Source organism: Cnephaeus nilssonii (genome assembly GCF_951640355.1).
Source record: "Cnephaeus nilssonii genome assembly, chromosome: 3".
Lineage (NCBI taxonomy): Eukaryota > Metazoa > Chordata > Mammalia > Chiroptera > Vespertilionidae > Cnephaeus > Cnephaeus nilssonii.
The window spans coordinates 39235679-39263238 of NC_137074.1; the positions used below are offsets into that span (position 1 = coordinate 39235679).

General features: G+C 42.4%; 1 protein-coding gene across 4 annotated transcripts in view; it reads left to right on the forward strand.

Annotated features, from left to right (window-relative positions):
• Positions 1-16797: 16797 nt before the first annotated feature.
• FXR1 (FMR1 autosomal homolog 1) overlaps positions 16798-27560 on the forward strand; it is a 68209-nt gene continuing 57446 nt past the window's right edge. For 2 of the 4 annotated variants that reach the window (XM_079766233.1, XM_079766234.1), the window contains exon 1: positions 16798-16945. In XM_079766233.1, the coding sequence (XP_079622359.1) occupies positions 16895-16945 (51 nt within the window). In that variant the 5' untranslated portion in view covers positions 16798-16894. The remainder of the gene's footprint in view (positions 16946-27560) is intronic. The other 2 variants (XM_079766235.1, XM_079766236.1) reach the window with 2 other exon arrangements.

Consider the following 27560-nt stretch of genomic DNA (forward strand, 5'->3'; position numbering starts at 1 on the left):
CAGGTAGGTTAGCTTGCTTTTGGAGTCTGGCTGATGAGGACTGAGCAAGATGGGCCGGACACGCCCTGGAGCCCTTCCACAGTCCCTCCCCGGCCCAATGGTGCACTGGTGGGGTCCCTCAGCCTAGCCTGTACCCTCTTGGACCCCTCGGAGGATGTCAGAGAGCCAGTTTCAGCCCGATCCTGCAGGCCACTCCCCTAGGGAGGGCGCCAGATACAGGGCTCATGGCTGGTGAGTCTCCCTATTAGGACTGATTGGGCACGAGCCCACAGCAGGCACAGTGGGACTGGGATGAGCGGGAGTGGCAGGTAGGAGCTGCAGGCAGAATTGGACTGTGGGTTTCAGGCCAATCCCTGCAGGCCACCCAGAGGCATCCCACCCGTGCACGAATTCGTGCACCGGGCCTCTAGTATATATATACTAGTGGCCCGGTGCATGAAATTCATGCACATTAAAAGGGGATTAATTAGAGGAAATAATTTAATATTGATATTTGCCCTTTCTCTATAATAGAAGTGTCAGAGATGAAAGAAAATTAGTAAAATATATATGAAAACCTTCCTCCTATCAGAGTCTGGGGTGCACCACGGGATTCAGAGTCAAGTCCCCACCCACCCACATGCACTTCAAAATTGAGTGAGACCCAGACCGAGCTGCCCCCTCCCCATTGGGCTAGATCCAGACCCAGCCAGTCCCACCCTTGTCAAGCCCCACCGGGCAAGGGGCGCAGCCTCAGGTCCCCTGTCAAGCCCCACTGGGTGGGGGGGGCACGGACTGAGTTCCCGACCCAGCACTGGGGGTGTACCTTGAGGTCCCCTGTCAAGCCCCGCTGGGTGGGGAGCATGCCCTAGGTCCCCCATCAAGCCCCACCGGGCGGGGGGTGCAGTCTGAGGTCCCCCGGCCTGGTGCTGGGGTGGGGGGCATGGCCTGAAGTCCCCAGTCAAGCTCCACCTGGTGGGGGGCATGGCCTGAGGTCCCCCAGCTTGGTGCTGGGGCGGGGGGAGCAGCCTGAAGTCCCCTAGCCCAGCACCAGGATGGGAAGTGCACCTTGAGGTCCCCCATCAAGCCCCACCAGGCAGGGGGCATGGCCTCAGGTCTCCTGGCCTGGCGCCGGGGTGGGGGGCATGACCTGAGGTCCCCCAGCCTGATGCCAGGGTGGGGGGTGCAGCCTGAGGTCCCCTGTCAAGCCCTGCCAGGTGGGGGGCACGGCCTGAGGTATCCTGTCAAGCCCCACAGAGATGGAAGAGGGCGTAGCCTCAGGTCCCTGTTGATTGCTCGTTAAGGCTCCTTATGGGAACTTGGCCTCAGCTATGGGTGCAGCCATCTTTGTGATAGAGTGATGGTCAATTAGCACATTCCCTCTTTATTAGATAGGACTAGTGACCTGGTGCACGAAATTCATGCACATTAAAAGGGGATTAATTAGAGGAAATAATTTAATATTGATATTTGCCCTTTCTCTATAATAGAAGTGTCAGAGATGAAAGAAAATTAGTAAAATGTATATGAAAACCTTCCTCCTGTCAGAGTCTGGGGCACACCACGGGACCCAGAGTCAAGTCCCTGCCCACCCACATGCACCTCAAAATCGTGTGAGACTCAAACCCAGCCAGCCACCCCCACCATTGGGCTAGATCCAGACCCGGCCAGTCCCACCCTTGTCAAGCCCTGCCAGGCAGGGGTGTAGCCTCAGGTCCCCTGGCCGGGCGCTAGGACGGGGGGCATGGCCTGAGTTCCCCCAGCCCAGACCGGGGCGGGGGCATGCGTTGAGGTCCTCCGTCAAGCCCTGCCAGGTGGGGGACATGGCCTGAGATCCCCTGTCAAGCACTGCTGTGTGGGGGGTGCAGCCTCAGGTCCCCTGTCAAGCCCTGCTGGGTGAGGGGCATGACCTGAGGTTCCCAGTCAAGCCCAGCCAGGCAGGGGGGCACAACCTCAGGTCCCCTGGCCCGGTGCTGGGGCCGGGGGTGCAGCCTCAGGTCCCCTGTCAAGCCCCGCCAGGCAGGCGGGTGCGGTCTGAGGTCCCCCAGCCTGGTGCCAGGGTGGGGGGCATGGCCTGAAGTCCCCTGTCAAGCCCCACCTGGTGGGGGGCACGGCCTGAGGTCCCCTGGCCTGGCGCTGGGGCGGGGGGAGCAGCCTGAGGTCCCCTAGCCCAGCACCAGGATGGGAAGTGCACCTTGAGGTCCCCTGTCAAGCCTTGCTGGGTGGGGGCACAGCCTGAGGTCCCCTGTCAAGCCCCACGGGGTGGGGGGAGGGCATAGCCTCAGGTCCCTGCTGATTGCTCGTTAAGGCTCCTTATGGGAACTTGGCCTCAGCTGTGGGTTCAGCCATCTTTGTGATGGAGTGATGGTCAATTAGCATATTCCCTCTTTATTAGATAGGATATCCTAAGAAGCCTGAAACACCAATCAGAAAGAACACATGCATGCCTATGTTCATAGCAGCGTTATTTACAATAGTTAAGATCTGGAAACAGCCCAAATGCTCATCAGTAGATGAGTGGATAAAAAAGCAGTGCTGCATTTACAGCATGGAATACTGTGCAGCAGTGGAAAAAAAAAAGGATCTCTTACCCTTTGAGACAGCATGGAGGGACCTGGAGAGTATTGTGCTAAGCAAAATAAGCCTGTCAGAGAAAGACAAGTATCACATGATCTCACTGATTTGTGGAATCTAATGAACAAAATAAACTAATGAACAAAATAGGTCCAGAGACATAGAATCTCAGAGGGAAGGCGGGGGAGGGTGGGTGGGAGGGAAGAGATCAACCAAAGAACTTGTATGCATATATGCATAACCCATGGACACAGACAATAGGGTGGTGAAGGCCTAGGGTGGGGGTTGGGGGCAGGCTAGAAGGAGCCAATGGGGGGAAAAGGGAGACATATGTAATACTATCAACAATAAATATTTTTTTAAATAAGTAAATAAAATGTAATGAGTTAAAATCAAATTTGCATTAGTACTTCCGAAAGCACTTACAAATTAAGGAAAACAATTTTAAATGCATTAGTATAGCACGGGAGGTTTTCATTCTAATTTTGATTCACTCTAAATAGTCTTAGCTGCATAAGTATTTCATACCATTTATTTAATAAACGCTTTCTCAAATTTTAATTGTATGATAACAGTGTTTCATTATTTTTCAAATTTTTGAAGTGTGAATTTTAAATGATTGTATTAATTACATATAAAAATAAATGACTATTCTATTCTTTTAATTTTACAGCATATGCAATTTATTTGATTCCTGCTTGGTGGTAGCATGGGACTAGATCATAAAAGTGAGAAATTCCATTCATTATTCATTTCAATGACCAAGGTTTGCCAAATATTCATCACTAACCCCTTAGCTGCTTCCATTTTATAGTCAAGGCATATGAGGCATGAAGACGTTGAGTAAGTTTCCAAAGCTCACATAATCTATTTATATAAAAGGCTAATATGCAAATTGTCCCCTCAGGAGTTCGACCAGGAGACCAGGAGTTTGATCACTTGCTATGACGTGCGCTGACCACCAGGGGGCGGCACAAAATGAAGGAAGGCCCTGGCCAGCAGTCGGAAGGCCCCTATCAGCCCTGATCGCCAGCCAGGCCTAGGGACCCTACCCATGCACGAATTTCATGCACCAGGTCTCTAGTATTTTAGTAAACAAATCAGAATTAGATTTCTGGAAATTTCAGCATGTGACAATTTGCCAAAAGATCTTAAAATATCAATGCAATTACTGAAGACAGGAATGAATTATAGCTGATGCCATACAGCAGTAGTGCAGAAGCTCATTATATTTTACATGTGTCCTATGAGGGGAAAAAGGGCAAAGTATATAAACAGAATAAGAATACAAATAGCCTATTACAGTGATTTGCAAATGGCGCACCGCGGTTTGCCGCTCTGTTGACTAATGAGTTTGCCAACCACTGGACTAGATTAAATGTTACCATGTAGTTGGAAGCTGTGAGGATTAGGCAATTGTGGCATATTGTGTGCAAAGAGGTAAAGGGTAGTATATGACAGTGGTCGGCAAACTCAGTCAACAGAGTAGCAAACCACGGCTCGCGAGCCACATGTGGTTCGCAAGCCGCGGTTTGCCGACCACTGGCCTATTAACATATAAAGTATGTACCCTCACTAAGAACTAAAAAAAAAGTAGATATACATAGAAATATGTGTACAAGGACACACACTCCCAACAGTAGTTACTCTGGGGAATCAGGATTATGGGAGGAAAGACTTTTACTTTCAAATGTAAATATTTTTGTTTTGTTTTATTTTTGTTACAGACAAAAACTATGATAGTCAACAAATATTTACTAAACTTCTACAGTGTATGGGTACTGTATTTGAAATATATCAATGAACAAAACAAAATTTCCTCTTGCTATGGAGCTTACATTCAACTTCCGTTCATTGAATAAAAAAAAAAAAAAAACAGCTGAAGCACCTTTAAGCTTAATTCAAAAGCCACAGCAGAAAAATTTAACAGAGAATTGCTGTCTCAAGCAACATAGGTTACATTGAAGTGTATTTGTTTTGTCTGTTTGTTTGTTTTTAATGGCTACGAGAGAAAAAGACCTAAATGGAAAAAAGGAACAAAATAAACAAATAAAAACAGAATTTAGTAATAGGTAATATTGCAATATCTACACTATTTTTATCTTTAATACTAGTCATGTTTTATGTTTTTTTTTAATATATTTTTATTGATTTCAGAGAGGAAGGGAAAGGGAGAGAGAGAAACATCACTGATGAGAGAGAATCATTGATTGGCTTGCCCCCTGCACGCCCCCTACTGGGGATCAAGCCTGTAACTCGGGCATGTGCCCTTGACTAGAACCAAACCCAGACCCTTCAGTCCGAAGGCCGATGCTCTATCCACTGAGCCAATCCAGCTAGGGCTGTTTTATGTTTTTAAAAGTTATCTAAAGCACGAATCACAAAACTTAAAGTAAACCAAGAATAGGAGTTAGAGTTTAATTTCTGTATTTCACATTTGAGAGACCTTTTAGCTTTTCATAACTTGGATGGCAGATGACAGGAGGAAGAAATCTGTGAAGGAAATGAGAATACATCAAAATACAATCTGAATTGGGGCTTCGAGTCTTAGCCCACTAGTTCAGCTAATTTGCTGAACAAGTTATTGTTAATATTCCAGAGCAGGGGCATTTATTGATTTGGAGTGGAATAAACCAAGGGGCAAAGTGACTGCTTCAAAATCTCCCTTTAATTAAAAATGGATTCCCTTCTTACAAGGGTGACTCATATATTTTATTTAATATTTTCCATTATCAAAAAGGTGGCTTATGTTGTTTCACACATAGAAGGCACTAATTTTTATTTATGAGCACATACATATTTTTCAAATGTCTTTCAGATATGTACATGAAACACTGTACCATTCATGGTATGGTTTCAATCAGCTTTAATTTTTAAATGTTCTTAAATTTATAATTGAACATTTTTTCTGCTACAGGATACATTTCACCTGCATTTGATTTTGGGTGGTACAATGAAGTTTTCAGAATGCTGTATATACCTTGTAGTTTGTCAATTATACTGAAGAAAACACTAATTTCTAAGTACTCACCCATAACAACCATAGCTATATTCCTATTGAATACAATAAATTATGCTATAGAGAACTATTGCACATATTAAGGTAAATTCTGACATACATTCATTCAACTTTCATTCTGCTAATCTTGGATTCTGAAATATATATTTGTATATATTTATATAATATATGTTAAAATATATTATATATACCTATATAACACATATTTCCTTTGTACATTGCATGTATGTGGTTTTTTCTTAATTTAACTACAAAAAAGAAAATGTCAAAATAACACTTTATTAGAATAAAGCAATCAATATTCTTGGTATTTAATATTATTATTTTTTAAATGTTAATACTTGCCAGTTAAGCACTCCACATTTTAAAATCACATTTTCCTGGAAGTAAGGAAATATTTTAAAGTGAATCAAAATGCTCTTGATTCTTTTACACATGATTCTTCTAAAAGTTTCTTGGTAAAATCAAATAGTCATCCAAGAATAGTTGACATAGTTTTTGGAATTCTCTATATTTTTTATTAAGTTGACTTTTGTTTATATCTTCTCAAACCAGAAGTTCTATTTTATGAATTATGAACTAAATTGATATTGAAAACTTTGAATTAATGCCTAAAACTCTGAATTTATGCAACACAGGCGCATTAGGGTAGATTAGAATGATTAATTTTGCTGTGGTGTTAGGAATCAGAAAGAGTAGGTTTTTTCGGTGGCCAAGACATGGAGGCAACCAAAGTGTCCTTCCATCGAGGATTGGATAAAGATGTGATACATATGTACAAGGAAATACTACTCAGCCCACAAGAAAAGATGAAATACTGCCATTTGCAACAACATGATGGACCTTGAGAATATTATGCTAAGTGAAATAAGTCAGGAAGAAAAAGCTAAGAACCACATGATTTCATTCATATGTGGGATATAAAACTGAAACTCATGGACATAAACAGCCATGCGGTGGTTGCCAGAGGGAAGAGGGTGGGGGGCTGTGGGTGAGAGAGACCGAATATATGGTGACAGAAGATGATTTGACTTTTGGTGGTAGGCACACAGTGCAATATACAGATCTTGCAACATATAAATCTGCACCTGAAACCTATGTGATCCTATTAACCACTGTCACCCCAATACATTTAATTTAAAAAAAGAAAAAAAAGAAAGAGTAGGTTTTGATTCTCTTTTAATTCTAAATTAATCGAATGTCAATGAAAATACACACAAATAGTTACATGTTGTTTTAATAGTAGAATGGAAAAAAGAAATAAGTAAAATTAGTGAGGACCTAAATTTGCCAGGAATTTATACGTGTTTTTATTTTAATCCTTACAACAGTATTGTGATGTAGGAAATGTTATTTTCAACAATTTAAGGATGCAGAAAAGTAACCTTTTTTAGTGCCACACAATTAGTAAGTGGTTGTGTGGTTCAGCCCAGGATTTGTGACTTCAGATGCTCAGTCTTGAACAACTATAACCTGCTGCCTGTTTGATTGGTTTTCATTTCCTTTGTCTCCTATTTTACTATTAATTTCCTATTTTCATCCTTCTTTCTTTTCTCCTCTCCCTCCCTTCTTTTTTTCCCTTTTCCAATACAAATGGAGAAATACAAGAAAACAGTAAATATTACTTCCTTGTATTGAGAAAACTACATTATGGTTATCTTAGATATTTTACCTTATTTATTTTTTAAAAAATTAGGGTCAAAAACAGCAGAGTTCTAAAGGGCTCTGTCACTTAGGAACTGGCAGGAAATAGGTGGCATACTCAAATTGGATAACTTGAGGAGAGTTTTATTTTTTTTAATATATTTTTATTGATTTCAGAGAGGAAGGAAGAGGGAGAGAGAGATAGAAACATCAATGGTGAAAGAATCATTGATCAGCTGCCTTATAGGAGCACACCCCACACTGGGCATCGAGCCCACAACCTGGGCATGTGCCCTGACCATGGAATCGAACCGTGACCTCCTGGTTCATAGGTCGACGCTCAACCACTGAGCCATGCCAGCTGGGTGAGATGAGTTTTAAAAAGACGCCGTTAATAAGAAGAGGGTCATCTGACAGGTAGCTTCGATCTTCAGTCAATGGATGCAAACAGATGTCAGATAGTGGAACCAGCTCCTATGGCTCTCTGCCCTCCTACCATCTCCTGAGGGGGCTCTCTATTGGCGGCATCTGTACAAAGCTAGAAGGCAAAAAAAGCCTGCTGGTGCGGTCTGTGCAGTCAGTCTCCCAGGGCATGGAGAAAGCTGGAGAAGAGTGGAGAAAGGACCTAGAGAACCAAACGGAAGATGTCCAGCACAAGGTGAAACTTGTGGTGAAAAGAGGTAGTGCAGCTACTCTAGCTAGACATATTTCCTTGTCTTCCAAAAGCTTTCATTTTTGCCAATATAAAAAAAAAATAGCTTTCCTTGATTAATCCCATTGGAATTCATGTAATGTCTTCATACAAATGTCAATGACATTAAACATTTTATCTGTGCCTGATAATCATATCTTTCATACATATCATTGCTCCTAAATTTTTGCAACATGTGCATGTTATGTATGTTACTACTGAGTCATAGAAACAGCAGGCCTAGGGCCTCCTAGGTCAGATGGGTAGGCCCTGATACTAGGGTACCCAAGGTTGACTTAGCTGATCCCACATCTCAAATGCCTTGAACCAACCACTTTCTCTCTCTCTGTCTCCTGCTCTGTTCTGTTTCATTTAATGCCACTTTGTTTTCCCTGCTCCTAGGGACAATATTTTTCACCATTCTTGTTCCCACAGTTCTCTAGTTAACTTTGCCTAGTTCACATTTAGGACCCTGGATTATTCTCTCTAGAAGCCTGTAGCTTTATTTTTATTCCTATCAAGCAATTTCTGCCTTATACAAAATTATTGCCTTAGAGTAGTCATTTTATATATTACTCATAACTTTCGTGGATCCATAAAGTGAAAGCAGAGAAGGCATATTATCATAGATAAATAAAGAATATTATTAGCAACCTAACAACCTCAGTGTTTTCCAAACTGCAGGCCAAGACCCATATGAGTCATCAACTAAATTTTGTTGGAAAATTCCAGAATTTTTAAATTAAACAAAATACAATGAAATAATAAGGAATAAGAAAAATACAGCCTAGTCGGTGTGGCTCAGTGGTTGAGCATTGACCCATGAACCAGGAGGTCACAGTTCGATTCCCAGTCGGGCATATGCCTGGGTTGCAGGCTCAATCCTCAGTCAAGGGCATGTAGAAGGCAGCCAATCAATGATTCTCTCTCATCATTGATGGTTCTATCTCTCCCTCTCCCTTCCTCTCTGAAATCAATAAAAATATATTTAAAAAAATAAAATGTAGAAGAGATAAAAGCAGAGCTGATCATGGAGAGAATAATGATGACAGAGCAACGAACTCCCTTCCCTACCCAACAGTATCCAATTGTTATATGATTGGAAATAATTCAGTAGGGAAGATATTCCTTTATTCCTTTATTATTTATAAATCACTAGTCCCAGCACGCAGCAAGCAGGAGAAAGTTGTAGGAGAGTAAACTTAAACAGCCTTTAGGAGTTTACAAAGCACACTGTTATATTTCATTTTCTCACTATAATCCTGTGTGGTAGGTTCCAGCAGAGATTTTAGACAACTTGGCCAGGATTGTGGAGTTTCAACCCATTTTTTTAAAAATTCATTTTCCTTCAGGGGCACTCATACAAGTGACTTTATAAATGTATTCTTAAAATAATTTTGAAATATAGGATTCCTTAGCAATGCCAAAAATAACTTGCTTTTTATCTCAGAAAAATAATATAGTTGATTAGTGATGGTGAAATGAGTCTATATTTTTTCATTGTCCTATTCAGTATGCTTTGAGATTTCCTGGGTACTGAACAAATTACATTCTTGGTTCTCTTGATTTTAAATTAATGTGCAAGAAAGGCTTAAACTTTTTTTAAAATATATTTTTATTGATTTTTTACAGAGAGGAAGGGAGAGGGATATAGTGTTAGAAACATCAATGAGAGAGAAACATTGATCAGCTGCCTCCTGCACACCCACTTCTGGGGATGTGCCCACAACCAAGGTACATGCCCTTGACTGGAATCGAACCTGGGACCCTTCAGTCTGCAGGCCGACACTCTATCCACTGAGCCAAACAGGTTAGGGCAAGGGCTTAAACTTTTTATGTCAACAATTATGTATTTACCCTCCCCCCTTTTTTTTTAATATGCCTAAACTTGATATACACTGATTCAAGGGATTAGAATCTCAGTTATACCTTACCATCTTTAACATGTTTCCTCTTCTTTAAAGTGGGGCTGGATTTGCCTGCCTAATGATCATTTGTTTATAAATTAGTTTATAAAGTTAATTACCTGTCAAATGTGAAGCTTATGAACGTTTATGGATGTATCTTTAAGAATTACCATTATATTGCCGAAACCGGTTTGGCTCAGTGGATAGAGCGTCAGCCTGTGGACTGAAGGGTCCCAGGTTCGATTCTGGTCAAGGGCATGTACCTTGGTTGCGGGCACATCCCCAGTAGGGGGTGTGCAGGAGGCAGCTGATCGATGTTTCTCTTTCATCGATGTTTCTAGCTCTCTATCCTTCTTCCTTCCTCTCTGTGAAAAATCAATAAAATATATTTTTTAAAAAAAGAATTATCATTATAATTCCATATATCCCTATTATAGATGCATAGTGTAATTTCTTATTGTAAAATCTCATTTAACCCTTTGCACTTGCTTGCTTTTTTCTCAATTCCTTTTTTCTACTCGGGATTTAATTTTTTAAATACCCCAGATTTTACAAAGCGCGGCAGTAGAATAAAAAACTGGAGTTTCTTTTCATACAAACTTATTTATTTGGATTTTTTTATATTTCAAATTATTGATACATTCAAAGAGTAATTTTAATCTCGACATCCGAGTGCAAAAGGTTAAACCTCACTTCCTCCAGGAAATAGTGCATTGCCTTCCCATGTGATTATGTTATGAGAAGAGGCCCAGTGCACAAAATTTGTGCACTGGCGTGGGGTGGGTGGATCCCTCAGCCCAGCCTGCATCCTCTTGCAGTCCAGGAGCCCTCACTCCTTACCACCTGCTTGCTCACTGCTTCTTACCACTCAGCTCACTGCTCCTTAGCACTGCTGCGGAGGCAGGAGAGGCTCCCGCCACTGCTGCTGCACTCGCCAGCTGTGAGTCCAGCTTCTGGCTGAGCAGCGTTCCCCCTATGGGAGCGTACTGACCACCAGGGGGCAGCTCCTGCGTTGAGTGTCTGGCCCCTGGTGGTCAGTGCGCATCCGATCATTCTGGTCATTCCGCAGTAATGGTCGCTTAGGCTTTTATTATATAAACTAGGGGCCCAGTGCACGAATTTGTGCACCTTGAAAAGAACTGTGGGCCACGAGGATGCAGTGGGCACAAGGGGCAGGGCTTGATCCATCCTCTGCACCCCCTGCCCGGCCCCTTCCATCACAGCCCCCGGTCCCCTCTCTGCTGGCAGCCCCGTTCCCACTACCACTGCTCCTATGTGCTGCCAGCCATGATTGCCTCTCAGGAGCAGGGGGAGGTGGAGCAGGCCTCTGGGGCGATTGGGGCCAGCAGCCGCTGCTCACACCTGTGGACAGCACCAAGCAATTGGGGCCGGCGCCAGGTGCCGGCAGCAGGTGCAAGCGGTGGCTTTGGTGCCGGCAGCCAGTGCGAGCGCTGGACAGGACTGCGGCACACAGGAGCAAAGAATTTTCAGTAACCACCAGAGGCTTGCCCCAATGACAGCGACTGGCATCCCCCTTGGTCTGGTGCCCCCGCTCACCTGCTCCACCATCCCACCACGGCTGATGCCTGCCCTATTCCACGCGCACCCTCTGGTGGTCAGCACATGTCATAGCACCCAGTTTTTCAGTTGTTCCACCATTCAGTCTATTTGCATATTAGGGTTTTATATATATAGATACTCTGTTCTGGGTTCTAAAAGAACCAAGTCCTTTTCCCCATTTATTGTAATTGTTGGTTTAGTCACCTTCATTGTCTGATAAAATGAAAGCTCTTAGAGAACAAGGATTTTTTCTCACCATTATATCCCACATGTGCCTAGGAAAATAGTAAAAGTCTAATAAATCCTTGTAGAATGAAAGAAAAGTCAAAGCTAGAGCTTTTTCTCCATTTTACTAAAGTTCATTTTCATTACTGAGTATTATTACTTAAAAAATGAATTTTATCCTCATTTGCCATATAAGCAGCCCAGACATACTCTCTCTCTCTCTCTCTCTCTCTCTCTCTCTCTTTCTCTCTCTCTCAACTGGCCCACCCCTCATTTGGAATATATCTTCAATAAACCCCATTTTCCTTTACTTAAAAAACACATAAATATGAACATTTTGCATAGAAAATGCAATAATAATAACAATGAAACAATATCATTAAAATGCCTTCACAATATATCTGCCTAGAAAACCAGTGTCTTTGAATGAAGATCATCAAGAAGATACACTTCAGAGTTATCACACATGTTGAGTTGTTGTTAGTTACATATTATTCTCCAAAGATGTCATCTTACCAAAGACAGCCTTTCCCTAAGAAGATGATTCCTTACTTAAAGAAGCAAAAAAAATACGTCTATTTTCTGGCCTTGGTAGAAAAGAATTTACAAGGCAGGATCAGAAAAGGAAGTAAAACAAATCTATAAGAAAATTTATAATAAAATATCAAGACTGCTCGGGTGCATTAATAATTTTTTTTAAATTCTCAAGGTTTCCTAAGTGAAGTCACATATAATTTGGTCTTTCTCATGATGAATGCCAAGCCAATTTTCATTTAAACAAACAATATGATTTGTGAATAGGTTTTATGGTTATTATCTTGACACTAAAGCTTATGCACAATTTAATTAGTAAATTGGAGAATTCAAAGGAAATTGAGGATGCAAGCATTATCTCCCCTTTTTCCTCTTTTCTCCCACACTTCACTTCCTGGGAGAAGATGGGGAATTCATATAATTTTTAAATTTTTACTCAACATATACCCATCTACAGAATTTGAGGGTTAAAAATATTGACCATGACTTTTTGTGCTCTTTATGTACTGACCATTTAGGAAATACTTGACATGTTGTGTATATTCCAGAAATGTTTAATTGATGAATGAGTGAAAAACCATTTTTATAACTATCAGTTATATTTGAAATCACACTAAACTTTTCAAAAATCTTACTCTCCTTACAAATATGTATTTGGTTACCAATATATCTAATAATACTTAGCAGAGGAAAATAAACCTTATTTATGGATAAGAACCTAGCTTTTTTCAGTGGATTGAATCCAATGCACCCTCCTTGTCATCTCCTGCTCTTATGGTTTCTCTTTTCTTTTAATTTAAAAAAAATACATTTTTATTAATTTTTTAGGGAGAGAAGAGGGAAGAGGGAGAGAGGGAGGGAGGGAGGGAGGGAGAGAGAGAGAGAGAGAGAGAGAGAGAGAGAGAGAGAGAGAGAGAGAGAAGGGAAGGGAAGGGAAGGGAAGGGAAGGGAAGGGAAGGGAAGGGAAGGGAAGGGAAGGGAAGGGAAGAGAGGAGAAGAGAGGAGAAGAGAGGAGAAGAGAGGAGAAGAGAGGAGAAGAGAAGAGAAAAATATTGATGTGTGAGAGAAACGTAAACCAGTTGCCAATTGGGGACAAAACCCACAATCTGTGACCTGACTGGGAATCAAATTGGTGACCTTGGTGGATGGGACAACACTCAACCAACTGAGCCCCACTGGCCAGGGAACTTATGGTTTCTTTGCAGCAGTGTGTCATTAGTATTATTACTGAAACTCCTTTTTTTAAAATCATTAGCTTCTTTATGAGGAACAAAATGAAAAACAAAAGAAAAACAAACAAATCTAAGAACAAAGAGTTCTATCTACCCTCAATTAGAGCAGATGTCTTCTTTCCCATATTTGCCCAATTGCATCTACCTGATTTAATGCTCTTTATACAGAACTATCTTCCTCTCAATATCACCAAGTATAGATTCAAAGGAAAACAATTTTAATCAAATTCACAGGCAGATTATAGTCGCCTCGCCACTTCCTCTTATCACAATTGACCAGAACTGTGGTACTGCCGTGCTTTATAGAGCTTTAGAATAATTTTCTTTGATGCACATTTCATATCATTTTGAAATGATATAGCCTGTTTAAAAATATGTTTTATAAAATCAATTCTTTCTCCTGTCTTAATAACTCGAGAATATTGGACAGTACAATTTTTTAAAGTTATTTATTTCCATCTTTTTGCCTTTGAAATTTCCTTTATATTGAAATTTGGAGAAAACACTATTAACTTTCATCTGTGTTTCAAAGTAACTTTACTTATCCCAAATATATTTAAAAAATACTACAAAGTATATATCATCTGCAGTTATCTTTCAAAATGCCTCCTAGAAATAGTCAAAATTAGCAAAAGCAGTTAATCCAAAATACAAAGAATTTTATAGTAAAATTGAAAATGTTGATTTTTTTTTAAAGTTTGCAAATAATCTTAAAAAATTTTAAGGTATAACATGTACTCAAAAAAGTATATAAAAATCAGGCAGTCTAGACAAGAATAATAATAATAATAGAATGAACACCCATTAGCTTAATATATAAAATATTAATCAGTGTCTTGGAAACTATTTTAATATCCCTGCTAGCTGGAAAACTTTCTTTTTCCTATCCCAGGAGGTAACTGCTATTTCCTTGCTTTTCTTTATAATTTGTATTATTTATCCCTTAGCAGTTTCACACTTATTGTTTAGTTTTGAAAACCTAAATGATAAATCCAAACCTTGGTATGTGGGAGGCAGTTAGGCAGACAGGAGCAGAGCAAGGATGATGGGCCAGGTACAGGTCAGCAGGGTGGAAAGCCCCAGGTGCCTAGCAGAGGAGGACCTCCCCCCAAGGATGACCTTGGTCATGAGGTTTGGACCCCCTGACCTTTCCTCCCTAGAGGTAACATCTAGGCTTCAGTTGCATTTCAGCTCTAGGCCCGGAAAAACAGCAAAATCAGGCAAGAGACCCCATGGCTGACCTCAGGACCAGCTGCATTGACTAATGACCCACTGCCCTGGTGCTGACGAATCAATCAGTGGAGACCTAGATCCTGAAAGGATACACGTGGAAAGCTGCTGAATGTTTTAATAAGATCTTCCCCTGGGCCCTAGCCAGTTTGGCTCAGTTGTCAGAGCATCAGCCTGAGGACTGAAGGGTCCCGGGGTTTGATTCCTGTCAAGGGCACAGGCCCAGGTTGTGGGCTCAATCCCCAGTAGGGGGCGTGCAGGAGGTAGCTGATCAATGATTCTCATCATTGATGTTTCTATCTCTCTCTCCCTCTCCCTTCCTCTCTGAAATCAATAAAAATAATAAAAATAAAGCTTCCCCTGAGACCTCCCCTAAAATCTCCATCCTTAAAACCCTTAGGACAGAGAACCCAGTGCGCTCTCCCTCCTGGGAGCTGGTCCATGCCTGTGCCTTTCCTGTTCTTTTAAGATTCCCTTTCCTCCCTCTCCACCCCCCCTCCCCCCATTACCATTACATTCCTCACTCCCAAGCTCCAAGGGCCCTTTATTTCTATAACTGGTTTCCTAAGCCCATTTCTTCTAGGAATTACTCCTTCTACTTCTGTGATTTACCAAATAAATGTTCTCTTACAGTTTGGGTCTTGGCTCTGAATTCTTTCCTGGCCAGAACCCAAGTACCGAGGTTGCTGAACCCAGATCCAGACCAACCCCATCCGTCTCACACCTCCTGCCGTTCCAGCCGCCTAGGACAGATAATGGACAGAAAGGACTCTGTTGCCAATGTTACATATACCTTCCAAGGAGAACAGAAACTGAACAGAATTTGTACGAATTGCTTCCGTTTCCCTGAGACTTTTATTATTAATCCTTTCCCAAGGATATGCTCTTGCTCCAATTTAGTCTTATTGGAATTTACAGTTTAAACAGACCAATTGTACGGTATGTGAATTCCATCTCAATAAGGCTGTTGGGGGGAAAAAGCAAACTAGAACATTACAATTCTGAAGGGTCATAATAGGATGGTATTTAACTTGATTGCTTTCTTCACCATGATCAACCTTTTTTAAAACATTCTGTACATAGCAGTACAATATTGAGCACTTTTGCAGCCACCATTTTCTTTCAGAACTTTTGGAGATTAGAAGTGCTGATCCAATATTAGGTACATATTTTTTTTTAAAATTTTTTTTAGGAACACCCCCCCCCCCCCTTATCTACCCTCCCCTCCCCGAAAGACTGGGCCAGTAGTGGGCATTTCCTTGAGAGTATAGAGGGCCAGGAAAGCATCCTTTTTTTTAGACATTTTCTGTCAAAATGACAATACAATAGACACATAAAGGAGTCCTAGCATTCGTTCTAAAGACCTCGTTTCGGAAGTTTTTAAAGTGTTAAACTATTCAAAGTATCTCCATCACCATGCCTGCAGCATTGGTGTAGCTTCTGGTAGACAAGCCTCACCAGGACGTTCCCAAAGCATTGCGGCCGGGGAAACGTGGTCCCCGCTCCCCGACAAGCTGCCCTGACCACCTCCGACAATGGCCGCGCACCCACGCGCTGCGGCGGGTTGTGGACACGTCCAAGTGGAAGGAAAGGAAGTTTTACACACTCAGGTGCCAGCACGTGGGGAGAGGGCCGGGCCCAACTGCGCCAGGTAGGGAACCGTGGACTCTGGCTCAGGAGCAGCCCACCGATTTTTTTATTTTTGATTTTTTTTTTAAAGAGATAGGCGAAAGAATTTGGAGCACATAGTATGTTCATTTTTTAGGCTCTCTTCTCCCCTCGGAAGTTTGTGTCCGTGGGCAAGTGGAGCGCCCCAGGTCGCTCTTCCCTCGGGGCGGCCACCGCTCCGGGCTACCAGCACTTGCCCAAGTGGCGGGGCCAGACCCCAGAGAGTCGTGGGCCCGAGAGGAGGCGGGCAGGCGGGGTGCCGGTGGCTCATTTCCCGGGGCTGCAGGGAGGGCCCGGCTGCGGTGGGCGACCCGCGGGGAGCGGGGCGGGGGGGGGGCGGGGGGGGCGGGGACGCTTGGGCGGGTCAACAAAGGTCGGCGATTGTTCCGGGAGGAAACCCGGGCGTGGGCGGCGGCGCGCAGAGCCCGGGGCGGGTGATGTAAAGGGTCGAGGGATCTCTCCCGGGGAGAGTCGGGGCAGCGCGGCGAGACCCCAGGGGTGTGGGGCGGGGTGTTCCAGTCCCCGCCCTATTTCCCCGCCCCTCCCCCCGCCTCCTGCACGCCCCTCCCCCGCCTCCCCGCTGGTTGGAAAGTTTCTAGAACCTCTTCCCAGCGGCCTTTGCGGTTCCAACATGGCGGAGCTGACGGTGGAGGTTCGCGGCTCCAACGGGGCTTTCTACAAGGTACCCTCCTGCCGCCGTGTCGGGTCTTCTGGCGGCCGGGGCGGGTTTGGGGGAGGCCTGGTGGTACCGGGGAGTGAGGTTTGGAGGCGACCAGGGCGGCCAGGCAAAACGCCCGAGGCCCCGGGGTTCCCTGCGTCTCCCCCCCTCCGCCCGCGGTTTAACGGTCTCGGGGTCCGGCTCTCCGTTATGTTTTTGAAACAAACGTCGGACACGGCTTGCGTTTTTCCTCCTCGGGAAACCTTTCCCTTGGGCGCCCGTGCGGGCCTCGGCCGGCCGGTGAGGAGGAGCCGAGTCCCTGCCGGGAGGGAGCAGGCCCGAGCGCCGCGCGGCGGGGGAGCCTGAGGGGAGGCGGGGGGATTGTGTGGTCACAGCCGCGCTCCCGCCCCTCGGACGGGCCGAGCCGGAGCGCCGCGCCGGCCGCGCCGACCCCTCCCCACCCTTTCGGGGGGGCGCGTCGCGGAATCTTAGGAATTCACCTTTGTCCTAGGATTTGGGGCTCATAAACTTGAGTGTCTGAAGGAGAAGCGGGCACTCCATTTGAGGGTCAGAATCCGAAGGGAGGAAAACTAGAATACCTTGAAATGTGGCGGGCTGAAACCTTTTCTTTTTTTTTTAATTTTTTTTTTTTGCGGCCTGGGAAATTGGGCGGCGCCTGAGCCCCTCTAGTAAGGAAGAAAAGGCGAGACTTGCCGGCTTTCAAGTATGGTTTAAATAAAATGTGAAATGGGTCAGGGGAAACCAGGTAGGGAAGTGACCATTTTCTTTATGGCACTACCCAGTGGTGTGGGGAGGTGTTGAGTTTTGTGGGGGTTTTTTCCTCCCCCACGAGGGTTTTTTTTTGTTTGTTTGTTTCCATTGGGAGGAAGGAGATTCGTTACTGCGGGATGGGAGCTGGGAAAGGGACGAGGAATTCGAGAGCAGAAGAAGTTGGCAGGGGCTTCGAGTGCAGGGGGTCCCGTAGCTGCAAACGAAATCCTTCCAGTTTGGCGCTGCCATTGAAACGGCCTCCTCCCGAATCTCCCTGCCTCCCAAAGTATGCCAAGACGTTACAAGATCAATACAAAACCTCCCCAGCTGTTGTCTGTCAGTCAGCCTCGCTAAGCCAGCATCTCAAATGCTTGAGAGCTCTGGCTATTTTTATGAAGGGGCCTTCTCCTCATACAGGAGCGTTGTGCCTACGCAGGACTGACTCTCTCCACGTTTCATTTCAGCGAACCTTTTATCCCACGGAATTTTACTTTGTTTGGTGGTCCAAATTTCCCGTTTTCAGCGAGTTTCCCCCCCCTCCCCCTTTCCCGGTTTACTGATTAGCTATGGAGATGTGGTTTGAACTGTCACCTGCAATAGCATAGTGGGAAATCCCAGTTGGCGTCTAAAGGATCTCCCTCTGCTTTTGACAACTTTACATCTAGCCTTAGGTGATCAACAAAGTAAAAAGGGTGTGATGGGAAGAAATTTTAATGCATGACAAGTTAGTTGTAGTAGCCGTCTAGGTTTAACACTCGGTGTCAGACAGGCCCTGGCTGGGTAGTAGCTAAGTTGGGTTGAGGGTCCTCCCAACTTGCCAGGGTTGCTGGTTCCATCCTGGGTCAGGGCATAGACAAGAACCAACCTATGAATGCATAAAGAAATGGAATAACGAATTGATGTTTTCCTCTCTTTCTTAAACCAGTCAGTAAAGAGACAAACTTTAGTGTCAGACAAAGGGACCTAAGTAAACTTTGAGTAGATAACTTCATTGACTTCTGCTCTTATTGAAGCCTAGAGGTTGCCTCTGTGAATGGGTGCAGGCACAATGCACAAAGAATGGGCTTACCATACTTTTTCTGTCGAGGGTAAATAAGGTTGGTAAGCTTTGCATCAATACTCTCTCACCCTTGGAAAAATTTAATTTATCACTATTTGATTACACACTTCTTGTGTAATGGAGGCATGCTTTTTTTTTTTTTTTTGGTCATACTGAAAAGGACTATTTTGTCTTAAATTATTTTGCAGCATGTAGATGGTAGAACACCATTGCTTTTTTGCTAAGTATACTTTATGTTGATTGCTACACAAGATAGCCTTCATTTCTTTTTTCTACAACTCATTTGTGATCATCATTGAAAGTTTTAGTCAAGCTTACTTTGGCTTCTCAGTATCAAGTCACAATGAGTCAAATGTCCCTATTTTGGAACTCTAAAGGTACCTATTATTTATCCTTAACCACGTATCTGCTAGATTCTACTTAGACTTTGATTCAGTTACTCTGTGTTACCTAACAAAGAAGTGGTTCTTTGGCAAAGGTTGGGAAGGACCCCCTAGCCACGTTTTTATGTACTAAAATAATTGCATTTGAACATTTGAATTTTACTCTTGCCATAATCCACGGGTACATGCATTTTGTGGAAATTGTGGTCTAAAAAACTCCAGAAGAGAGAACGGTGAAGTAGAAGGAAGTCCTGGATTTGAAGTTAAGTAAATGGGAATTCTTGGGTCTGTACTTCAGCTTACCATTATTTAGGAATGGACCCTGAACAGACCTCTCTGGGTCTGTTTTCTTTTGTGTAAAATGAGGGGATTGAAAGAGCTCAGGGTCCCCAATATTTTTTTTTTTCTCCTACTTGGAAAAATTGGCTTAATACACAAGCACTTTTTTATTTTTAACTATGTAAATTTAGATTAATTTGAATATAGTAAAATTCACCTTTTTTGAAACACAATTTTATGAGCTTTGATAAATGCTCACAATTGTGTAACCATCACCAGGATGAAGAGATAGAATAGTTTCACCATCCCCAAAATTTCCTTTATTCCCCTTTGTAGTTAACTTCTCTCTTAGGTTGTTTTCTGTTCCCATAGTTTTGCATTTTTCAGAATGTCCTCTATTTGTAGAATCATACACATTATAGCATTTTGAGTGTGGCTTCTTTCATTTAGTGTAGCAGCAATTGAAATTATTTTTTTTTCTTAATTAAATAATGCATGGTTAGTTAGGGAATTTAGGAAACTGATCAGATATTGCCTTGAGAATAACAGCTAACATTTTGGTGTATTTTTTCTTTCAGTTGTGTTTTTCAATGTATAGGTGATTGATTTTCCTTTTTCTCCCCTTCCGTCCATATGCACAGACACACACTTGGATCTAAATGTGAATTGCCAGTGGCCCTGGCTGGTTTGCTCAATGATTAGCGCATGGACCCACGGTCCAAAGGGTCAAGGTTTCGATTCCTGGTCTAGGGCATGTCCCTCGGTTGTGGATCCCCTGACTGGTCTGGGCTCTTGCAGGAGGCAACCAATTGATGTTTCTCCCTCTTTTTTCCTCTCTCTCCCTCCCCTCACCTCCCCCTTTCCACTCTGCCTGAAAATCAATGAAAAAAATACCCTTGGTTGTTGAGGATTAGATGTGAATGGCCAGTGAAGAATTTCAGTCATGGGATTAGTAGTAATATCATTCTGCCTTGAAGCAGTGCTCTGTAGACATTGATTAAAGGTTTCCTCCAGGAGCCAAAACTTATTTCACAAATTATTGGAACCAGTGTGTAGCAGAAGATTTGACCAAAAATTAGGATATCCTCTCCCCCCCCCCCCAAAAAAAAATATTTACACAAATGATAGCATGTTCTGTTATCTTTCTTTTTTATTTTTTTGAGGGAGGGAGAGAGAGAATCATCGATTTGTTATCCCACTTATTTACTCATTCATTGGTTGCTTCTTATATGTGCCCTGAACAGAGGTGAAACCTGAAACCTTGAGGTATCTGGAGGATGCACTAAGCAACTGAGCTACCCTGTCAGAGCTGTGTCTTACTATAAATTAACAGTGGATCTATAGTTAGAGATAAAGACTTGATATTTTGTTTGCAGCCTTATAAATCTATGGGGATTGGAACTAATGGGAGATATGTTAATTAAGCGCTTGATAGGAGATGTCATTTTTATATGGAAATTTGCTTTTATAGCCTTTTCTACCTGGAGCATGGCATTTTAGGGTTTATACTACTAGCCATTTAAGATGCCTTTTTTTTTTTTTTAAAGCTGTGAGTTAGAATTTACAATCTATGATAGAGTATTTACAGCATTGTGTAACCATTACCACAACCTTATTTTAGAACATTTCCATTACCCCCTGCCCCCAAAAACCTTGTGCCTATTTGGGGTCATTAAAATGCTTTTTAACTGGTGTACCTGATATTAAGCTTTGTAATAACATTGAAACTTGCCTAACTATGGGCAGGATATAATTTTTAATGTAAGTTGAAAGTCACTCAATTTCTGGCTCGTATAGAGGAAAGTTTCCATGGTGTTCCAAGGAAATGTGTAATCTCTAAGATGGTTGAATGAAATATTAGGCCTTCTCTATAGAAAATAGAACTAAATACTTTTAGAGTTTTGTGAGTTCTTCTTTGACTATATAATTGACTACAAAACAAATTTTAAAGTATATTTTCAAAATCTTATTTACTTAGCTTAATTTAATGTTAAAATGAAATTTGATAATAATTAAGTTATACAAGGTTAGCATCACTAATGATGATGACCTATGGGGCAATAGTGAAGGAGTTGTATTCTGAGAGTGTAATGACTTCACAGTTAGTATACGTTAGTGTTGATTTCTTTGTGGAGATTAGTTGATGAAAAAGTGGTGGCTGTCAATAATACTAGGGACACTTAATAACATATAATTCCAGGTATTTTAAAGATAATTTTTAGTTTCACATGTTTAAAATGTGATTTTTATAAAAATGTAAAAGAACTAAGACTTAACTAAATGAAAAGGCCAACTAACAATTTTTAAAAATTAAATACTTCTGTAGTTTTGTTTTTATATTATAAGAACAGCACGATTATGAAAACTCTGAAAAAAATTAATAAAACTATCTATCTAGAGATATATTGCCAAGGCCTTGGCTTTATTTACTTACAGAAAGCATGCTTTTTCCATATTTTTACTTTTTTGGCAGCAGCATATTTCCAATACCATATTTGTTTGCCTTCTGTGAGTTAGATAATAGTTTTCTATGAGTGCCTGTTATTGACTAGATATTCTGTGTCACTTATACATGTATTTCCTGATTTTCTCTCAAGGATTCCATGAGGTATGTGGTATCCTATCTCCATTTTACATTTTAGGAAACTGACATGATTAACTTGTCCAAGGTAACACTATAGCTGAAGTGAGATTTAACTCTAGGGCTTCTCACTTCCAATTGCCTTGTTGAGCATAATATTAGTTCTTCAAAGGAAATTTTAGAGTAGTGAGCTTACATTTCAGTTACAAATACAGGGCAGACATGTGACTGGATAACAACTGGAGAAGTGAGTTCTCTACCACAATGTTAAAGATATAGCAAACTAGTTTTTGTTGTGTTTTTTTGTTTTTGTTTGTTTAGTGGGGAGAGCAATATGCCTTCCATCTTCCATGTCTGACCCCTAATTCTTGTACTGACTGGTTGTGAGACCTTGATTTTTTTCATTTGCAGTATGAGACGGTTGGAGTGGTGGAATCTGCTAGGTTCTGTTCACATCTAGCTCTAACAACAATAACACCTATTATTTATTGAGCATGCAAACTATCAGATGGTGCAGGTACTTTACATGAATTTATCTCAGTCCTTTTATTCACAATGAAGGGGAGATCATGTTATCAATTAAGGAAACTGAGGCTATAAGTGATTGTAGGTCCATAAAATTAATAGGAGGCTGATTCAAGATTCATACTGAGCTTTCTGACTCTAGAGAGCCTGATGTCTGTCATCACTACAGTATGTTTTTTTGGAAGTACAAGTATTATATGTTTTATCTAATTATTTTTAACTAGAGGCACAGTGCATGAATTTGTGCACGGGTGGGGTCTGGCTGGCACACCCCAATGGGGGCCCATCGGGCCTGGCTGGTGGGAGGGAGGAGCCATGGGCAGTTGGCCGGCTGACCCCACCCCCGATTGGGGTGTTGGGGGCCAGGCCAGCCAGGGGGGGAGAGGGCTGATTGGGACCCTGGATCAGACTGGTTGGCTACCGCAGTGCACGTCATAGCCACCGGTGTTTCCGGTCGCTCTGATCATTCAGCCGTTCTGGTCTCTGGGCTTTTATATATATACTAGAGGCCCGTTGCAGGAAGATTCCTGCAATAGGGCTTCCTGTGGCAGTCTCTACTGCCCCACCTGCTTCCCTCCCTTCTCCACAGCCCCGCCTGCTTCCCCACTGCCCCACTTGCTTGCTTCTCCGCAACTTCGCTCCCTTCTGCAGCGCTTGGCTTCCTTCTATGCTGTCTTCAGTCTTCGCTCTAGGCCTGGATATGCAAATTAACTGCCATATTGGCTAGGTTTATTTGCATATCCACTCCTGATTGGCTGGTAGGCGTGGCTAGTGGGCGTAGCGGAGGTACGGTCAATTTGCATGTTTCTCTTTTATTAGATAGGATAGATTACAAATTACTAATTAATACAGTGGAAGTCAGGAGGACTGAATTTTGAGGATTCCTGAAAAAATGATTTGAGCTATGTCTTCACTTTACAAAAATCTACTTTTTAGCCACATCACTGTGGTTCAGTAGTTGAGCATTGACATATGAACCAGGAGGTCACAGTTCAATTCCTGGTCATAGTACATGCCCAGGTTTTGGGCTCATTCCCCAGGAGAGGGTATGCAGGAAGCAGCTGATAGATGATTCTCTCTCATTGATGTTTCTATCTCTTCCTATTCCTTCCTCACTGGAATCACTAAAAACTTTTTTTTAAAAAAATCTCTTTACAACAAGCATGTCAAACTCAAAGGCTAACACGGGCCAAATAAACAAGGTTTAAGTTGATGTGGGCTGCAAAAAAACAAAAGCTTCAATTTTCATAGAAACGTAGGCTTATTTCGATAGAGACATGCTGAATACAAAGGGCTGAAATAAATGAGTAATTGTTAACATAAAATAATAGAACATTTTAATAAAAATTGTTTTTTCTTGAACATTAACTTACCAGACACTGAATAACTGCACAAATTAATAAGCGCAACACAAATAAACCTATTTTTCTTGTTCTCTGAAAGCAAAATATTTCCTGTTGCACACACCAAACAAGTCAGCACAAGACTAATGACGTGGCAATCAGCTGCTAAAATATCTGCTGCTAGTATTAGTGAAGAGAAATGGTGTGCCTGCGCATAAGGGAAAGGAATGCAACACGATTATAGTAATCAGTCATTAGCGAACATTGTAGTTCTGAGTTGAGGTGTGCTTTAGCTGTACAATCCATACTAGATTTCAGAGATTTAGTATGAAAAAAATCATATGTATCATAATTTTAAAATACTGATTACATGTTGAAATATTTTGGATATGTTGGATTAAATTGTAAGATTTTTTTACCTGTTTTTATTTTAATGTAGCTACTAGAAATTTTAAAACTTGATGTGTGGCTTAAATTATAATTTGTGCTGGGTATAACTATTCACGTGTTTATATCATCCTCAATTGTTAGCTTTATATTGTGTAAGGTATTTGGGAAAATATTTGAAATATCCTATATAATAAAAGCCTAATATGCAAATTGTCCCCTCGGGCATTCGTTCGACCGGGAGTTCTACCGCTTGCTATGACGTGTGCTGACCACCAGGGGGTGGTACGGAACATGGCGGGCGTTGGTGACGTGCTGTGACCTCTCACCTGCCACCTGGGGGTGGGGGTGATGGGGACGGAGTTGTGGTGAGAATGCGGTGTGTCTGCCGAGCTCACTCTCACTTCTGCTACCCTCCCCCGGGACGCCAGGGCTCGCGCGCCAGGGAAGCTGCCGTGCTCAGGTGCCAGGCGCCTGCAAGGAGCCCACCCCGTACATGTGCGGCCTCTTCTGGGTGAGCCAGGCCATAGCCGCTGGGACCGCAGGGGCCAGTCTGCGAGGCTGGCTGGGAGAGAACGTGCTGCCTCCCCCTCACCCCCAGTTTCTGTGCGGTGCCACTGAGCAGCCCAGAGGCCCATGCTGCACCCCGGGCCGCAGCGTCCGGCCGCGCTCACTGCATCTCCGCATGGGGGCTCGGGCACCGTAACTCAGGTGGAAGGGGGTGCACGGGGGTCCAGGTGTTGCTCAGGGCCGAGAGGTCAGCTGGGACCTGCCTTTTCCATGCCAGATGCTTGTGCTTCGATCGCTGGCCAGGCAAAGGGACTGCACCCGTGCACAAATTTCATGCACCGGGCCTCTAGTTTTATATACATGCATACGTAGTATGAAACTTTTTTTAATAATGTGGCATTTCTTGGTGGTAATTGTGCCACGTAACATTTTTTTTTAGGGTGCCAGAGCTTTTTTAACAAAAGTTTTATTTCCAATTACAGTAGATGTACCATACTATATTAGTTTCAGGTGTGCTACAGTGTTTAGACATTTATATACCTTCTGAAGTGATAACGCCAGTAAGTCTAGTGTTCATCTGACACCATACATAGATATTGCAATATTATTGACTATGTTTAGAAGATTCTTTGGCAGATCTTTAGCAAATAGTAAAACTGTTTTGATGGTTATTAAATTTTCTAGGACCAAATCTTCAAAAATAAAAAATAAAAACAGCTCAAGCAAAACAAAAGCAATACTAGGCATTACTTTGTTACTCTGAGCATGTATATTTAGATGTATAACAATCCCTTTATTATTTTAAAGAGGCCAAAAGAATGGCAAAAATTGAACCAACATTAAATCTGAGTAAAATACCAATTATTTTGTCTCTCATACTGTAGCTTCAACACCTTTTGCTTAGTTTTCTTTGAGGATGAGTCTCTCCCAGTAATAACTAATGGAATTTATAGATATTGTTGGCAAAGGAACATGCATTCCCCTGGCAAGATTTCTTCAGGATAATTAGTCATATTAAAACTTTTCTTCCTTTCCCATGTTATAACTGTTTGGTTTTATAGTTTTTCAGGTTATTTTCAAGTCTCAGGTTTTTCAATAACTTGGTGTGTGTACTTAGTAATAGTAAGCCTTCAATACATATTGAATGAACAAATGAATCAGTTATTCTTGACTTTTGGACACTTGTCTGATACACTGTTAGACTTAGACATTATAGCATTGCATGTATATAAAACTAACTTTATCATTTTAAATTTTGATTCAGACAACTTAAATTGGCTTTTTTTTTTTTTAGGGGTTACCTATTAATTCTGGTCAAGTTCAGATATTGTTACAACTTCATGCATACAGAAAGAACTATTGGGAACTTCAACTCTTTGCAATAGGAAAGTCATAATGGTTTTGGGTGGCCATTTGGAACTACTAAATCATTCCATTTTAAGGTGAACTGTTGGATGTTACAAACTTGTGAAATTAATAGGCAAAGAACATTACTGTTATGCAAGCATTAGTAGGTACTTATGCATTCTTACGAAATTTTCATACCTTCATTGTCATTTTATTTAGAACACTTAAATGTTCAATATTAAAGAATGCTGAAGGCTTACCTTGAATAACTTTTTTCCTTAATATAACTTATTCCATAATGATGTAATAGTTTATATATAAAATGATTAGTAAATTTGCAGATTTTTTTTATTTGTGGGATGTGTCCATTGATTTAAAATAATTTCTGTTTGTAGATTAGTTTATCTTTTAAAAAGTGTATTGTTTGAAGCTACTTTTTATTTTTTAAAGAGATTTGCAAAGTTTATTTGAAAATTCATAATTGTAACAGGACATTTTAACATGTTTTCTCAGGGAATTAAAAACAATATTTGGTAGAATATAACAGCTGAGAAAACAGTTAATAAAATATTTTTATGAAATACCTACAGAAGTGTTCATTTGACTACCCCCCAAAATATATGTACTTTTAATCATATCCAGTCAAACAATTGAAAATATATTGAGGGAACGCCCACAGTCTTCCTGATGACAGGAGGAAGGTGCTTATTCTCACACGTAAGGACCAGGTCAGTGCAGCAGTGCACATGCAGCTGAGAAACAAACGCCAATGTCCTTTTTGACTGCACCATTGTAGATGTAATGGCGAATCAGGAAAGCATACTCACTGACACTGTTAACTGCAGAAGGTGTTTCCTATACAAATTAGACCATATCTACATATATAAAAGCCTAAGCGACCGAACGACTGGTCAACTGGTCACTATGACATGCACTGACCACCAGGAGGCAGATGCTCAATGCAGGAGCTGCCCTCTGGTGGTCAGTGCACTCCTACAGTGGGAGTGCCGCTCAGCTGACCACCCATCCTAGCGGTCCACTAGCCCGGTGGCAGCCACTCACTACTCAGTAGTCCTGCAGGTCCAATCTCCAGAGAACGGGCCAGGCACTGACAGACTGGCACCGCTGGCCTCCTGGAAATCAGCCTTAGGCACCATGGCCGCTTCTGCTCCCTAGATGCCCCGCAAGGAAGAAAGGATATAAAAGCGGCCACCAGGTGGTTCCCAACAACCGGGGCGAACGTCAGCAGAATGGATCTGGATCCCAGTCCTGCAAGGGTGTCCCACCACCCGCCCAGAGGGCTGATTGCGTCCTGGCCGCACCCCCACCCTCCTTGGGACAGGCGCCATACGCAGGGCTCACAGCTGGCCAGTGGTGCTTTGGTGACGCGGCCTCTTCTGCTTAGGACTGACTGGGCGCAAGCTGGTGGCAGGCACAGAGGCTGGGATGAGCG